We start from the raw sequence: 17,780 nt of genomic DNA, 5'->3' as shown, positions 1-17,780 counted from the left end.
CATATAGGTCTAGTTCACTTACTTAACTATAGTATCCCAACTATGAAAATAGTATATAATTTATTCTTTTTTACGTAGGTCTTTAGATTGTTTATATTTTTAATTTGAAAATAGTTGGCCTGCTTTCTGTATGCAGTCAACCGTCAACCCGGGCTTCCTCTACTCATGTACCCAGCCTTTCCCTAGAGTTTACAATCTAGAAGGGGACACAGACCCCACAGATGCGGCCAATGTAGAAATAAGATGGGATAGAAACTGAACTCTATCGAATTCCTGTCACATCACTTCTTCTGGTGAACGCATAAGGTCTTTTGGTTGCGGGTATGATTTATTTAAAGTTATTGTGCTTTCAGAGTAAGTCTTTAACTTCTTAAAATAATTTGCTTCTTTTAGGTGCTTGTTTAAACTGCCAGGAAAATAGCAAAGGGGATCACTGTGAAGAATGCAAAGAAGGATTTTATCAGAGTCCTGGTGCCACGAAAGAATGTCTTCGCTGCCCTTGTTCAGCAGTGACATCGACAGGCAGCTGTGTCATAAGTAAGGCCTTCTTCTGCTTCTTCATTTTGAGAGGAAAGACCAGGCAATCCGTTATCAATTGATATCAAGTGTGTTGATAAATGAAGTTCTTGGCGAAAAGGAGTGAGAGGAGGGTGAGAGTAGGCGAAGAGGAGTTATAAAAACAGCAAAGGTTTTTCTTTCTAGGGATTTGCAACCAAATCCAAGTACATATATGAAATGAGACTTGAGGGAGAGATGAGGAAGTTTTTGTTAAAATCATGTTTATTCCACCTGTCATGACTAAAGAAGCAATAAAAACAGTTATGAGTGCCTCGTCATTACAATTATTCATATTCCTTATGTAAGCATATTTCTTTTGTTCTCTACCTGCAGAGATTCTCTGGAGGGCCCCATCATTTTTACAATAAACTGGACAATTAAGAATTAAGAAATAAGGTATAGATCATTAGTCTCTTTAAGTCTGAGAGGAGATAGTAGGGAGGGTTTAAAAACCAGCTTGAGGACCACTAGTTGTTTTGCATTTTTGCTTGTAACTTGAGGCTGCACTGAATTTCTTTGGTGTTCTCTCACTTTTAGAATTGGGTGAATCGGAACCTAGCTGTGTCCAGTGTAAAGAGGGTTACACGGGCAAGAACTGCAACACCTGTGAAAACGGCTATTACAACTCTGACAGCATCTGCACCAAGTGCCAATGTCACAGCCACGTGGACTCAACCACAACTCCAAAGATCTGCAAGCCCGAGAGTGGTGAATGCATCCACTGCCTCCATAACACCACCGGGTTTTGGTGTGAGAACTGCCTAGAAGGCTATGTCCGAGACCTCGAGGGAAATTGCACCAAGAAAGGTAACGCTTCACGTAAGGTGGTACATTTACTATCTATGCCTAGCAGTGACGAGTGCAGGACAGCTACCTTTAGCTTTATAAAACCTTCCAATCCCACCGGAGGAGTTTTCTGGAAATAGATTTTGATAGATATTTGCCTAAAGGGATCTCCTTCTATTCCTGCTGCTCTCCTGCTGCTCCAAAGTCAACTCCAGAAATCTGAGGCCCACAACAAAGTCATTGCAGGGTTCTCACATTTTCTTTTCATCTATTTTCATTTTTATGTTAATAATTTAAAAGTCCTATCATTTCTTTTATCCTTTGCTTCCTATATTCTCATCACTTCCAGTGACCATCAAAGGTCTTTGGAAGTAGGGACCTGTAATCCAGTTAGACGTTCCAGCTGAGAAACAAGAGTCCACCGTAGCCTCTGTCCTAACTTTGGGCCAGCGTCTTCCCATGTGCAATGGAGAAAAGAGTAATAATATTCCTTCTGACTTTTGAAAGAAAAAGTTACTCATATGGTGAAATGTTTCTTGCAGGAAAGGTCAGTAGAGGTTTAGATAAAAATTAATGATTAGAAATTCAGGATGAGCTAGGGATAGTCAGGCTTTATTGGGTCACAGAGTGATTAGACCACACTCTTCTAGAAACCACTCTTTGATATTCTGACAGATGCTGAATACTGGGCTGATGGTCTGTGGCAGGTGTCGTCCCTCTGCCATTTTCTTGATATCCTTATTCCGTTGTGATCAAGGCTAAAAGATGGAGACTGAACCCTTTCACTAGCCTGGAGATCCTGTCACGCAGTTCCCTTTCCCATTTAGAGACATGCTTTGTCCATACGTAGCAGACAGAACCATGATGATTTTTCTTATTAGTTACTAGGTAATGTAAAACTTGCCTCTTCTGGGGATAGAATAATGTGTCTGACTATGGCGACAAATTATAATGACAACAGCAGCCATTTTATCAAGTGCCTACCATGGGCCAAGCCCTGTGAACATTACATGCGGGAACGCTCCATAGCGCCCTCTCTCGCCTAACCCTCCCCAGGAACTCCGCAAAGTAGGTGCTATCACTCCCATTTTACAGATGAGAAGCCTCAGTGTTAACAAGATTCACTTGCTTGTCTACAGCCACACAGTTCTACCTGGTTCCAAAGCCTTCGGTATTTCTACTGAGCTGTGTTGCATTAGCGCTTTAATTATGACATCGTCTACGATCTACACAAAGGAAGAATCACTACACACATGATTAAAGGAAGGCTGTGTTTTCCCTTGGCTGACATCAATTTGGACCTTTAAGTTGTGTTTTTCAGAAGTAACTAGAAATACTATTTTCCTTATTCTGTTTTGCCACCTTTGAAGAGAATTTCACCCTTATGAAATGCCATCAGACACATTGAACTTATTTTAGCTCAAATGATTGCTTTTTTATCCCTATCACTTTTAACCAAGTGATTCAGGATTCAGTAGTGACATATTTACTGCCTTTGCAGGAATCTGTATGACTCTATCCCAGAGTCAAGAAGGATGGGAAACTGCAACATTAAAATTTTCCCAAAGATTTTAATATTGTACATTTTGGAGAACAGGCATGGATGTAACAATCTAGCTTTCTAGACCTTGATTCTTTCCACTATATTTCTTTAAAAATTATTTTTAACTTGCATTACCTTAAAGCAGAATATCATCTCAGCATCCCACATCAACTTCCACTCCCATGTGTATTTCTTTTATTGTTTCTTAAAACTGGATAATTTTGTCTTTTACATTTCATTCTCTGTTTTTATTTTCAGAAGTTATTGTTCCAACACCTGAAGGTTCTACCATTTTGGTTTCCAATGCCTCTTTGACCACATCAGTGCCCACCCCTGTTATAAATAGTACATTTACCCCCACAACCCTGCAGACTATCTTCTCAGTAAGCTCTGCTGAAAACAGCACATCAGCTTTAGCTGACGTTTCATGGACCCAGTTTAACATCATCATTTTGACAGTCATCATCATTGTGGTGGTGCTACTGATGGGATTTGTGGGGGCTGTCTATATGTACCGGGAGTACCAAAACCGGAAACTCAATGCCCCCTTTTGGACCATCGAGCTGAAAGAAGACAATATCAGTTTCAGCAGCTACCATGACAGCATTCCCAATGCAGATGTGTCAGGACTTTTGGAAGATGATGGTAATGAAGTGGCTCCCAACGGGCAGCTGACCCTGACGACACCCATACATAACTACAAAGCCTAAGGAGCTAGAACCGTTGTCTGGACTATTAGACCACAGTGCTCACTAAGACCCCATCAGCTCCTGGGCCAGATGAGGCCTGGGCAGATTTGCTGAGAAAGCAAAAGCATAGAGTGCATCTGAAATTTTCAGGTACAAATTTGTAATGCACTTAGCCCATTACTTTTAGTTTCCCCCCATGAAGATCTGAAGCAGTTGCTGTCAATAAGGACTTGTAGTAAAGTATATTTTTGTACCAAACTACATGGGAGTATAGAAAGGCTGAACCCTACAGTGCAGCCCACATCTACTTTGACCTCGGAATAGACTTCTGGGGAAGTGTTCGCCAAACCAGCAGAAACAGGATGGAAGTGGAGGGGGAAGGACTGCCGGAAGACTTCATCTCCATTCCTGAGACACCTTTTTTAAAAGGAAAGTCAGGGATGATATTCCTTTTACTGTGCTAAAAGACACCACTGAAGAAAGCTTAAGGTCTGGGCTATATCACAATAAACAATCTCAACTGTTTCTAAAATAGGGGCAGAAAAATCTCAAGAAGATCTTTAGAAAGGCTTGATTTTTCCTTCCCAAATTCTTGCTCAATGATAGGATCAAAGCACAGGATAAGCTTTTAATGGTAGAAAGAGGAAGGCAACATCCAGGAGCAGGAAGTTGATGGTCCTCCTTAGGGTGTCAGTGTAAATGGTAAATTGTCTAAAAATAAGGACTCTTCCTTCCTCTAGAGAAATAAGGTGTATATAGTTAATGTAGCATATCTGGTCAACATTGTATTTGTATCTATTTGTAAAAAAAAATCATGTCATATTTTATCATCTAGAATTTATTTGTACAGCAGTTAATGGTGTTGTAAAAAGAAAATACGGGGATTGGTTAAAATAGCGTAACATAGATGGCAATATTGCTAGAGCTGGGACTCTGGTGACCATCAGTCATTTTTAGTCCCTCTTTGGACACTGTTGAAATTTATAAGAGGTTGAATGTTTCTAACCTTTCTTTCCTATTCTGAGTCTCAAAGTAGAGTTATATGTTCTTTGACTTACTATAGATTCAAGCAATAGATTTTTAAGTCATTGATTGTTAAGCTGGGACAGAGGCTGTGCTCTCCAAAGTACTCCCCTGATTAGACATTAGCCAGTCTACATATTTTCCATAGATTAATGTAGAACATATCCTCATGAAAAAAAAGTCTCAAAATGTAAAAGATAGTCTTCCAAAGGAATTAGAAATATTTTAGTTCCAAAAGAAAAGCCATCGTACCGCTTGGGATCCCCAGTCTCCATACCTGTCAAATATTTATATTCTTCCTCCACCCCCTCAAAAAAAAATACCTTCTACATTTGAACATAGCTTATCACCCATATGCCACAAGGTGTGTACCATCTTCCTGCAGAGCTTCTTGTCGGGTTAGAGGGTAGCTCTGGAGGTGGGTGGGTACAGTTAGTCCTTGATTTTATACACAGTTTTTCCCTAGAGGCCACCTACTGTTGCTCTCATCTGTTATGATATTGACAGATTGTGGGTTAAGCAAGCCAGGAAAAGCAGCCAGAAATCAAATATAGATATTTACTAGGAGGAGTGGCAAACTGTCAAGTGGTTAGGAAAAAAAAACAAAGATTTATTAGATCAGACCTAGGAAATCCACGTTAACAACCTTGCCTAACTTCCCCCAAGAAAAATATGTAATTTGGTCATCCCTCTGTAGGAGACCCATAAGTTTTCTCAGGTTTTAGAGATGATGTTCTGGAGGATGGACAGACAGATAATCTACTTCTGGTAACCTGAGGTGTTCTGAATATTTGGCCGTTGCTCACGAGAATATAGGTTATGTGACATTACATTATATTAAAATCAGTGAATATTGCTATAGCCCTTTGCAGTTCACAAAACACCTTTCTATATATATATGTCCTCTGTTCCTTATCATAGCCCCCTGAGGAAGTAATTATTGTCCCCATTTTATAGATGAGGTTAAATGTCTTGTTCGAGACTATACGATACGTCATTATTAGGCTTGGGATCAGGCCTCCTAACTAAAGCACATATTCTCTCCACTGTATGCCAGTGCAGAAACCGCCTAGCCCCAGACAAGGAGGACTGGGGGAAGAGTCCTGTCTGTGACTGTTTCTAACTTCTGTAAGTGCAAGGTACAGTCCAGGGGCATACAGCTATGAAGGATTTCATGGAAAGGACACAGGAGGATTACTATCTGAAGCTAGTATTGGTGATAAGAAAAAAAAACTACCATTTTGTGCTTCATTAAAGTGAACGAATCTTCCCCAAGCAGGGAGGGAAAATCTGCTTTCCCAGCAGCTGCCCCCATGCACGTACAGACTGTGCACTGCACAATTGCAAGGACATGTGCAGACTGACACACCCGCCTCCCTCCCAGATTGCCACCGTCTCGACGTGAGGGATTGAGGGCGATGAGGAAGAACCATTTGTTAAGTAGAAGTTAAATCAATAGAGAAAGGAGTCTAAGAGCCAAAGCCAAACAGTCCAGATTCCGGCCATATAGAGATTTCTTGAAACAGACCTTAAGAGATACTGCAAACATTGAATTACAAGGAACACTAACCTCTAAATACTTATTAACATCTCCTAGGTCATGTTCTTAATTCTTCCCAGTGGAAAAAAAAATTAAGGTCTTAAAATTTGTTTTAAAAAATATTCTTTAGTGTCCCCTGCTTTTTGCTGGGGGAAATCATTTTGCTCTAGAATTAAAATCCATCATGAAGTGATCTACCAGCAAAATTAAACTAGGAAACTAGTAGGGAATATGCATTACACAATATTCATTCCTCTGAAGGCAAGATCCCCATGAACTATGGTGTTCAGCACCGGGATCCCGTCAGTCCTTTAGAAAGATAATATTGGAAGAATTTTAAATAAGGATTAGAAATGTGTTTATTTTCAAATAAGGCTAGTGTGAATCTTATTGATAAATGACAGATACTACTATTAACTAATGATTGTATCTTCATTCATTCATTTTCGTAAGCCCTGATGCATTTCTGACAGATGCCCTAGGTAGTGCTATTAACTATGTCTGTCTTCCCTTATTTTCCCCTCCTTCCCTGCACTGTCAAGCTTCCAGACATCTTTCTCCAGGTATAGAGAAAAATGGTAATAAAAACTAAAGCTCACTTATACTAGGGTCCTATGGATTGATGTGTTACTACTCTTAGGGGTACCTGCATTTTAAGAGAGAACAGAGCAGATGTGGGATGGGAGGAGAGAGATCTGGGGAGAGAGGATTTGTATAAGTGTCAGATTATATGGCTACTCTCTAGCCCTAACGTCCCCCAGAAAATTGGTCATTAAAGCAGTACTCACTGCCCCATTCATTCATTTTGGTCGGCGAGTACCTTCCGGACGTTTAGCCCTTCTCGTGCTGTTTTGGAGGCAGAGAGCTAAAGCAATAGTATGTCTTCCTAAGAGCCTCAGTTGGGACGGGGCTATTAGATCATTCACCTTGGTCCTCTATTTTTTGTAGGACACACGGTGAACATAACAGCACTTGTAATGAACATTCCCTGGTTCTTATACTTTGAGGTTTGTGGGTAGGAGTTGAATCTATGCATCTCAAGGAAAGCTCTCCAACAAAAAGTTCAGAGAAGTAAAAAGCGGCCCAGTGTAACCTGTTAGAGCAAGAAGAGCATTTCTGGCCTCACCCACAGAAAACTTTTGGTCCATTATGATCTTCGTGGACAGTATGGGGTTTGGGAACTAACAGGAGTTTGGTGTGTGCAGGGGAGTGACGGAAGGTTAGCGGCAATTTTCCTCTTTAACCCTGAGCCAGTGACTATGACGAGGGAAAAAACAGGAAGAACACACGGGTTCATCCGAAGACGTCAAACAACGTCAAATGGACTGAAGGTTATGGATCGTTAAAATGGCAGTGGCTGAATGATGCTTTTTCAAAGGCATTTGGGAGCCTCTCTTACTTGTTACTTCTGCGTATACAATGACTGCAGCCGGGGCGACAACGCAAGCCACGTTAGCCCAGAGCCGAAGGATCCGCAGCTGAGTTCTCACGCTAGGCACAAGCGCTCTGTCATGCATTACACGTCAGCCCGAGCGATTAGGGAATGTTTCTGAAACATTAAACTCGTCTGTATGTCACTAAAATTCTAACACAAATTTTAAAAACATGTCTCCTACATACGCTGTACTAGGCTTCATGATACATTTCTAAATTTGTGTATGATTTGAATATATGAAAAGAATTTATACAAGAGTGTTATTTAAAATTATTAAAAAAATAAATGTATATAATTTGTACCTATTGTAGATTCGTCGTTTTACTTTTTTTAAGTGGTCAGAGTTGTTGGAAGTCTTTTAATATATGTCGCAGGGCATTTATTTTCAAACCCGTTCAGGAAAATCTTTGAACCCTTCATTTATTGACCATGTTTTTTGTTTTAACTCCCTTTTAAAAATGTTTTTCCACTTAGGGAAAAAAATGCCATAAGATTCCCCCTCTTAGAACAAAACACAACACCCTGGCGGGGTGGGGGGGAGGAAGCATATGTTAACATATATCCTTGTTTGTGCTTTTGCCTGTCCTCTATGAGATTCATCGGGATTTCCATAAAAATTTTAAAGAAAAAACGTGTTCCTTTTGAATTTTTCATACGTATAAAAATTTTTCTTTCTTCAGTATAAATCTGAAGGGAACCATGTTCTATGTGTTTATTAGACAACCTGCAACAAGAGTACATCTTTTTATTTTTTGAGGTACCCTTGAAGATCCTGTATTTTGACAAAGCTCAGTGGTGTTTAATGGGATGCCATCTAAAGATCCAAGGAGTACTTTGAAAAAGAGAAAAAGTAAGTCAGGCGTTCCTTTGTGCTGAGAGCTTTATAAACTTCAGTTGGTTTATTCAGCTTCAGCTGGTTGATATTTAAACTTCAAAACCCCGTTTCTCCTTTCTTTTCTAGTCACACAAGAAAACAAGTCGTATTACTCTATAATCGCACCTTATATTTTTATGTATGTGGTTCTATACGCGTAAGTGTATAATGTATATGATTTGGGTGTTACTTTAAGGAAACGAGTAAGCAGGGCTGAAACCTAACTAAACAAATTAAAATTTCAAAGGAAGGGAAATGTATGTACAATCCCAACACACCAAGAGGAAATATTGCCAGAAATATTACTTTTATAGTATTGTATTCGAACTTTGGATGAAAGTCCACCAAAGACATCAAAGATGTCTAGATGTCTAGATTATCAAAACTGGGTATATTCCTTTTCCAGAGGAGTAGAAGATATGTATGTTTTACAAAAATTTCACATCTTCCATTATAATGAAACCAGTGCTTCAAAGTAACAATTATGTTTAGTTACATTTAAAAAGTTAGGCTAAATTCAAAACAACGAAATGATTTTCGTGACATGATAGCATTAGAAGTGTTAACTGACAGGCTGAAAAGACATATATATATATATATATTTAAAGATTTTATGTATTTATTTGACAGAGAGAGATAGGCGGGAGAGGGAACATAAGCAAGGGGAGTGTGAGAGGGAGAAGCAGGCTCCCTGCCGAGCAGGGAGCCCAATGGGGGGGCTCGATCCCAGGACCCTGGGATCATGACCTGAGCCAAAGGCAGACGCTTAGCGGCTGAGCCACCCAGGTGCCCCCAAAGAGATATTTTAAGTGAATGTTAACCAGACATAGTTTTACATGTAAGTTAGATTTTCAAGGCAATTTTATGAGGAAATTATTGTAGTACTTTCAGTACTGGCTTTCTGATACTTCCACTTACAAAATGAAAGCCATCACACTGTTAAATGTGTTGTTTGTATTAATAAGTAGGTTTTAGACTTTGGATATTGAGCACTGAACTTTCAGATGGTTGCACAAAAAAACAGGCAAGATGTTTTCCTTTGTGTTTAATAAAAGTAGGTTTGGGGTAAAAAAGGAAGTATTTGGGAGGAAATCTTCTTTTGCGGTTTCCTTTCTGCTGTCAGACCCACCGCTATCGTCTTCTATGTCCATACTGTTTTCTTAATCTCAGTCTCAAATAAGGAAGCGTCCCAACCCTTCCTTACATTCATTACCCTTCTAACCCAGCTATATTTGACTCATGTATAACTTCCTATAGGTGCCACGTTATAGGATGCCTTTCTCCCTTTGCTGGTACTGTTTCTCCTATCTATAACATCCTTGAGCATGTTTATTCATTCTTTGCAACTCCTTGATAAAGGAAAGTTGATCAATCCTTAATTTGTATCTCTGTTTTGCCTAATGAATGCTTCTCTATTGCACATGTTTTATTGGAAATACTTGTTATTTTATGTCTTCCCCAGTAGATTCTATATTCCTTGAAGCCAGGAACATTTATTCTTCTATCTCTCGTATCCGGCATGGTGCTGGCACATTGTAGATGCTCAGGAAATTGTGGTTTAAAACAAAAGTTACTTAACAGATACAGGAGTTGGTATGGGAACTTAAGTGGTGAAGTATAAGACATATTCACTAGGCAACACAGTATATCTTATTTAATAGAGATGTCAGCATATGTACTTAGAGGGTCTGAGAAACTCTTGAAATGGCATTCTGCTTTGTTTGTGAATACAAATAATTTCTATGTGTGTGCGCATGTCCATGTGTTTTCTGGAGGAAAGATCCATACCCTTGATCATATTCTCTGAAGGATCTATGATCCCCAAAGGATTAACAACTACTTGGATGGTGATTACTCTGTGTATTTCAGTAGTAAAGACCTTCCCACTGGATGGTAATCAGTACAGCTTTGATTCAAGAAGTCCACTTCTGGGAATTCCTCATAAGGAAATGACCTAAAAATCAGAGAATTCTGTGCAAAAAAATTTTTTACCCCCAGAGTGTATATAAAGTTTAAAAAAATGGGGACAAACCCTAGACGGTCAACAATAGAGATGTGGCTTAGTGCATGCACCTGTAGAGATAAAATGCAAACATTAAAAAGAATTAGGAGGAATGACTAAAAACAGAATCAAGGTTTAGTGAAGAAAACGGTATTTTGAGGATGTGCATGCAATTCCACCTTTGGTATACAGTTTAGAGAAACTCTTATGTATGTGCACCAGGACCCATACTTCAAATTCTTCACTGCAGCAGCATTCGTTATAGGAAAATAATTGGAAACCACCCCAATTGTCTGTCAGTAGAAGAATGGATACATTGTGGTGTATCCAAATACATGAACAGAATTTTACGCAGTAGTCAAAAACGAATGAATTATAGCTATATACCAGTATGGCTGAATCTCAAAAACATAATGCCAAGAAAAAAAAGCAAGCTGTATAGAATGTATACAATATAATTTCTTTTATATAATGGCCCCAAATGGGAAATAGAATATATTGTTTAAAAATACATACATATATGGGAAAACTATAAAGAAAAACAAGGGAATAATTAATACAAGTGAAGATAACTTTGGAAAAGAGAGGGGGATGCAGAGATGACCTCAAAGGTACGAGTAATGTCCTTAAGAAGTGTGTGTGTGTACATGGGCTTTTTAATGTATTCTTTTTTAATACTGTGTCTGTATATACGCACAAACACACATATACTCTGGTATATGTGTTACATTTCACAGTGAAAATTTTCAATAGGATATGAACTGGTGGATACAACATGATTACAACTATGTTGAAAAAATAATACAGGGGTGCCTGGGTGACTCAGTTGTTAAGTGTCTGCCTTCGGCTCAGGGCATGATCCCAGAGTCCTGGGATCAAGCCCTGCATCGGGCTCCCTGCTCCACTGGGAAGCCTGCTTCTTCCTCTCCCACTCCCCTGCTTGTGTTCCTTCTCTTGCTGGCTGTCTCTCTGTCAAATAAATAAATAAAATCTTAAAAAATAATAATACAGAAAATGTTTGGAGGGAAATACCATAACTTGTGATACATGTACCAAAAATACAATGTTCCAACTGATATCACAGAAATACAAAAGATTCTAAGAGACTATTATGAACAATTATATGCCAACAAATTGGACAACCTGGAAGAAATGGATAAATTCTTAGAAACATGGAATTTGGCCGATGATGGGTATTAAGGAGCTCACGTATTGCATGGAGCACTGGGTGTTATACGCAAACAATGAATCATGGAACACTACATCAAAAACTAATGATGTACTGTATGGTGACTAACATAACATAATAAAAAATTTAAAAAAAAAGAAACATGGAATTTACCAAGACAGAATCATAATGAAATAGGAAATCTGAACAGCCCAATTACTAGCAAGGAGATTGAATCAGTAATCAAAAACCTTCCAACAAACAAATTCTGGTGAATTCTGCCAAACATCCAAAGAAGAATTAATACCAATCCTTCTCAATCTCTTCCAGAAACAGTGGAGGGGGGAGCTCTTCCAAACATGTTATGAGGTCAGCATTACCTTGATACCAAAACTAGACAAGGATGCCACAAGAAGAGAAAATTACAGACCAATATCCCTGATGAAGATAGATACAAAAATTCTCAACAAAATATTAGCAAACTGAGGGGCGCCAGGGTGGCTCAGTCGTTAAGTGTCTGCCTTCAGCTCAGGGCGTGATCCCGGCGTTCCGGGATTGAGTCCCACATCGGGCTTCTCAGCTGGGAGCCTGCTTCTTCCTCTCCCTCTCCCCTGCTGTATTCCCTCTCTCGCTGGCTGTCTATCTGTCACATGAATAAATAATATATTTAAAAAAATATTAGCAAACTGAATTCAACAATACATTGAAAGAATCACACACCAAGATCCAATGGGATTTATTCCAGGGATGCAAGGATGGTTCAACATTCACAAATCAGGCGATGGGATAGGCCAGATTAACAAAATGAAGTATAAAAATCATATGATCAACGGGGAACCTGCCTGGCTCCGTTGGTAGAATATGCAACTCTTGCTCTAGGGGTCATGAGTTCCAGCCCCATGTTGGATGTAGAGATTACTTAAAAAAAAATTTTTTTTTAAATCATATGATCATCTCAATAGATGCAGAGAAAGCATTTGACAAGATTCAACATCCATTTATGATAAAAACTCTCAACAAAGTGGGTATAGAGGGAAACTACCTTGACATAATTAGGGCCATATATGACAGATCCACATCGAACATCACACTCAACAGTGAAAAGCTGAAAGCTTTTTCTCTAAGATCAGGAACAGGACAAGGATCTTCACTCTTGCCACTTTTATTTAATATAGTATTGGAAGTCCTAGCCAGAGCAATTAGGCAAGAAAAATAAATAAAAGATAACCAAATTGGAAAGGAAGAAATAAAAGTCACTATTTGCAGATGACATCATATTATATATAGGAAACCCTAGAGACTCCATTAAAAAAACCATGAGAACAAATAAACAAATTTGGTAAAGTTGCAGGATACAAAATCAATCTGTTGCATTTCTTTACATTAATAATGGACTATCAGAGAAATTAAGAAAGCAAGACTCATTTGCAATTGCATCAAAAAGAATAAAATACCCAGGAATAAATTTAACCAAGGAGGTAAAAGGCCTATATATTGAAAACTATGAGACATTAATGAAAGAAACTGAGGAAGACACAAATAAATGGAAAAATATTTCACACTCATGGTTTGAAAGAATTAATATTATTAAAATGTCCATACTACCCAAATCAATGCACAGAATCAATGTAATCGTTACCAAAATTCCAGTGGTATTTTTCACAGAAACAGAACAAATAATCCTAAAATTTGTATGGAATCACAAAAGACCTTGACTAGCCAAAGCAATCTTGAGAAAGAAGAACAAAGCTGGAGCCATCATGCTCCTTGATTTCAAACTATATTACAAAGCTACAGTAATGAAACAGTATGGTATTTACATAAAAACAGACACATCACTGGAAAAGAATATAAAGTCCAGAAATAAACCCATATATATATATGGTCAATTAATTTACAGCAACGAAGAACCAAGGATATACAATGGGAAAAGGACAGTGTCTTCAATAAATGGTGCTGAGCAAATTGGATAGGCATATACAAAAGAATGAAACTGGACCACTATCTTGTACTGTACACAAAAATTAACTCAAAATGAATTAAGGACTTGACTGTAAGACCTGAAACCATAAAAGTAGAAGGAAACATAGGTGTTAAGGTCTTGGTGATGATTTTTTGAATCTGACCTTAAAAGAAAAGACAACAAAAGCAAAAATGAACAAGTGGGACTAAACAGACTAAAAAGGTTCTGCACAGCAAAGGAGACCATTAACAAAAATGAAAGGGCAACCTACTAAATGGGAGGAAAATAATTGCAAATCATATATCTGATAAGGGGCTAATATCCACAATATACAAAAAACTCCTACAACTCAATAGCTAAAAAAAAAATTCAATTAAAAAATGGGCAGAAGATTTGAACAGACATTTTTCCAAAGAAGACGTACAGATGCCCATCAGCTGCATGAAAATGTGCTCGACATGACTCAGCATCGGGGAAATGCAACTCAAAGCCGTAATTAGGTAACACCTCACACCTGTCAGAATGGCTAGTATCAAAAAGACAAGAAATAACAAGTGTTGACATGGAAGTAGAGAAAAAGGAACCCTTGTTCACTGTTGGTGGGAAAGTAAATTGGTGCAATCACTATGGAAAACAGTATGGAGGTTCCTCCAAAAAAATCGAAAATAGAGCTACCATATGATTCAGCAATCCCATTTCTAGGTGTATATCTTAAGAAAATGAAAACACTAACTCAAAAAGATACCTGCACTCTCATATTCACTGCAGCATTATTTTTTTTAAAGATTTTATTTATTTATTCGACAGAGATAGAGACAGCCAGTGAGAGAGGAAACACAAGCAGGGGGAGTGGGAGAGGAAGAAGCAGGCTCATAGCGGAGGAGCCTGATGTGGGGCTCGACCCCATAATGCCAGGATCACGCCCTGAGCCGAAGGCACACACTTAACCACTGTGCCACCCAGGCGCCCCCACTGCAGCATTATTTATAATAGCCAAGAAATGGAAACAGCCTAAGTGTTCATTGATGGGTGAATGGACAAAGAAATTGTGATCTATCTATCATCTATCTATCTATCTATCTATCTATCTATCTATCTATCTATCTATCTAATCTATATCTGTATCTAACTATCTATCATCTATCTACATACATACATATACACACACACATTGGGATATTACTCAGCTATAAAAAATGAAATCTTGCCATTTGACTCAACATGGATGGACCTCAAGGGCATTATGCTAAGTGAAATAAATCAGACAAAGAAAGACAAGTATCATAGGATCTCCCTTATATGTGGAATCTAAAAAAGAAAAAGAAAAAACCCAAGTTCACAGATACAGAGCACAGATTGGTGGTTGCAAGAGGTGAAGGGATGGGAGAAATCGGTGAACATTTTTTTTTTTTTTAGTTGAAAAGATTAAACAAAACAAAAACACGTGTTAGAGATCTGACATGTGTATAATCTTCCCAACGATCCGGACAACCAAAAGAGACAAAGGAAACAAATCTACACTACATTTTATCTCCTAATGGTAAAAAAATAAATCGTCAGAGCCTCCTAAATGTTTATGCACTTAATAGCAGAGTGTCAGCATATGTGAAGCAAAAACTGATAGTACCGAAAGGAGAAATAGTCAAAACCACATAATTACAGTTGGAGATTGCAACCCCTCTGTCAACGCATATAACAAGGAGACAGAAAACCCGTAAGGATGTAGAACATTTGAACAACACTATCACCAACTTGACCTTCATGGAAACAGACTCACCCAACAACATAGCATGATACACGTTCTTTTCAACAGCACATGGAACGTTTCCTAAGGTACACCATACACTGAGCCATAAAATTAGTCTTACAAATTTTTAAAAATTTATTTATTTATTTTTAAAGTAGGCTCCACACCCAACATCAGTCTTGAATCCACAATCCTGAGCTCAAGAGTTGCATGCTCCACCAACTGAGACAGCCAGACATCCCCCAGTAAGTCTTACAAATCAAGAAAAAAACCATCAAATCAACGAAATATGATCTCTGACCTCAATGGAATTAGAAATTAGTAACAGAAATATGGCTGGAAAATTCTGAAGTCTTCTAAAACTAACATACTTCTAAATAACACATAGGTCCAAGGAAAAATGAAGAAAAGAAAATATTTTAAACTAAATTAAAATGAAAACGCAACATTTCACACTTGTGGGACGCAGTTGAGGCAGTGCGTGGAGGGAAATTAGGAGCACTGAATGTTTAATTAGAAAAGAGGAATGATCTCAAATCAATTATCTTTAAAAAAAACTAGAAAAGGAAGAGCAAAATAAACCCCAAATAAACAGAAGATAAAATATAACAAAGATAAAGCCAAAAATAAATACAAAAGAAAACAAGAGAGAAAATCCATGGAACTTCTTTGAGAAATCCAAATAAAATTGATAAATTTGCAACCTGGAAAATTTTAAAAAGAGAGAAAGAAGATACACACAGAACCAATATCCTGAATGAGAGAGGGGCTATCACTACAGATCCTACTGACATTAAAGGGAAGTTGACATAAGGGAAGTTGAGGCTGTCATGAGCACGCTAGCAAGGCACACACACGAGTTGTGTCTTCCCACAATGTCGGCTTTCTTCAGGCGTAAAGCAAGGTTAACATAATGATAAAGCAAGTTCAGGATTCCAGACCCAGTGACATTTCACTAGGATGTTTAACGTGGCTTCTCACACATCACACAGAGCAAAACACAAGACAAGTCACACCACAAACAAGATAGCACAGGGGGTAGGAAGTTCAAGAACCAAATGTGGAGTCAGTCCGTGGGTGTGGAGTTTGAGATAAGGCCTTGGTCCTGTCCAGGCCCATTCTCAGGCCTCACTGCTTATTATGTTCAAGCAGGGAAGGATCTCAGCTCTTTTTGGGGATCAGTGGGGCAGAACTCTCGGCTGCAGCTGCTTTTTGAAGTGGTCAGACACAGAGGAGTCAGGGTCTGAGGGGTCTGACAGTTTGCTACAAAAATCCCTCCTTTTTAAAGGATTTAATCAGACTTGGGCCTTTGCAGATCTCTGTTTCTGCTTGTGACCAGTTCTGAGTGTGCCATCAGCTGGTGCTGGTCTCGGTGATATCTGGTCTTCGCTGCCTGCATCACTGCTTGGCCCCTGCTTGACGCGTGACTCCATCTTGCTCTCCACCAAGTCCAATAAACTTGATGACGTAGGCAAAACACACAGATTCCTTGAAAGACACAGACTATCAAAACTCTCTCAAAAAGCAATAGATAACATCTATTGGAAAACAGAATTTGTGTTTAGCAACTTCCTACCAAAAAAAAAAAAATCCAGATTCAGATAGCTTCACTGGTGAATTCTATGAAACATTTAAAGAAGAAATAATACAAATTCTACATAAATATTTCCCAACTCATTCTAGCATTACCCTGATACCAAAACTAGACAAAGGCATCACAAGAAAACTACCGACCGATATCCCTCACGAGCATGGACATAAATATTTCTAAGAAAATTTAAACAAAGTAAATACAATGAAATATTAAAAAGATAGAACTTCCTGGGATTTATCCCATGAATGCAAGGTTGGTACAACGTATGAAAATCCATCAATGTAATTCACATAGATGGGAAAACAATTATAGGACGATCATCTCTGTAGATACAGAAAAAGCACTAGACCAAATGCAACACTGATTCATGATCAAGATGATGAGGAGGAGGAGGAAGAAGAAAATGATGATGGTAAGCTGTCTACTCTCAAGTTATCTGTTCAATTTGATGGCTGGACCAGCTTTTTCTGTTTAATCCCATTGCTGAGCACAGGCCCCGGTACCAAAAAGAGCTCAATAAATACTGGTAAATGAACGAGCCAATCAACTGTATTACCGTTTCTATACTAGTGAACATGCTGGAGACACATAAGTATACTGCAGGTCGTAAAGGCTTCGAATTAATGAAAGCCCAAGCGGACGGTTATTTTGGGCAGCACCAAGTCACTTTTAAGCAGGAATGTTTTGGGGGGTGACCCTGGAAATAAACAGCCCAGGATTTCCTCCCGCCAAATGGTGCTGACCAAGCGCATTCCTTCAGTAAGAGAGCGACCCCGCCCACTCACTGGATTGCAGAGCCTCCAACATGCTGGCACGTGCTGACTGGCAGGAAGCAACCTCGGTCTGATACATGGATGC

General features: G+C 38.7%; 1 protein-coding gene across 1 annotated transcript in view; it reads left to right on the top strand.

Annotated features, from left to right (window-relative positions):
- The window catches only part of MEGF9 (multiple EGF like domains 9), an 81,788-nt gene extending 75,727 nt beyond the window's left edge, over positions 1-6,061 (top strand). Inside the window, exons 4-6 of the mRNA XM_040631802.1 lie at positions 394-537; positions 1,096-1,365; positions 3,146-6,061. Of these exons, the coding sequence (XP_040487736.1) occupies positions 394-537; positions 1,096-1,365; positions 3,146-3,597 (866 nt within the window). The 3' untranslated portion in view covers positions 3,598-6,061. The remainder of the gene's footprint in view (positions 1-393; positions 538-1,095; positions 1,366-3,145) is intronic.
- The last annotated feature ends 11,719 nt before the right edge of the window (positions 6,062-17,780 follow it).

This window comes from Ursus maritimus, unplaced genomic scaffold (assembly GCF_017311325.1).
Source record: "Ursus maritimus isolate PB19 unplaced genomic scaffold, ASM1731132v1 scaffold_17, whole genome shotgun sequence".
NCBI lineage: Eukaryota > Metazoa > Chordata > Mammalia > Carnivora > Ursidae > Ursus > Ursus maritimus.
Note: the sequence above shows the minus strand (reverse complement) of the source record. Positions and strands in the feature narration are given on the sequence as shown.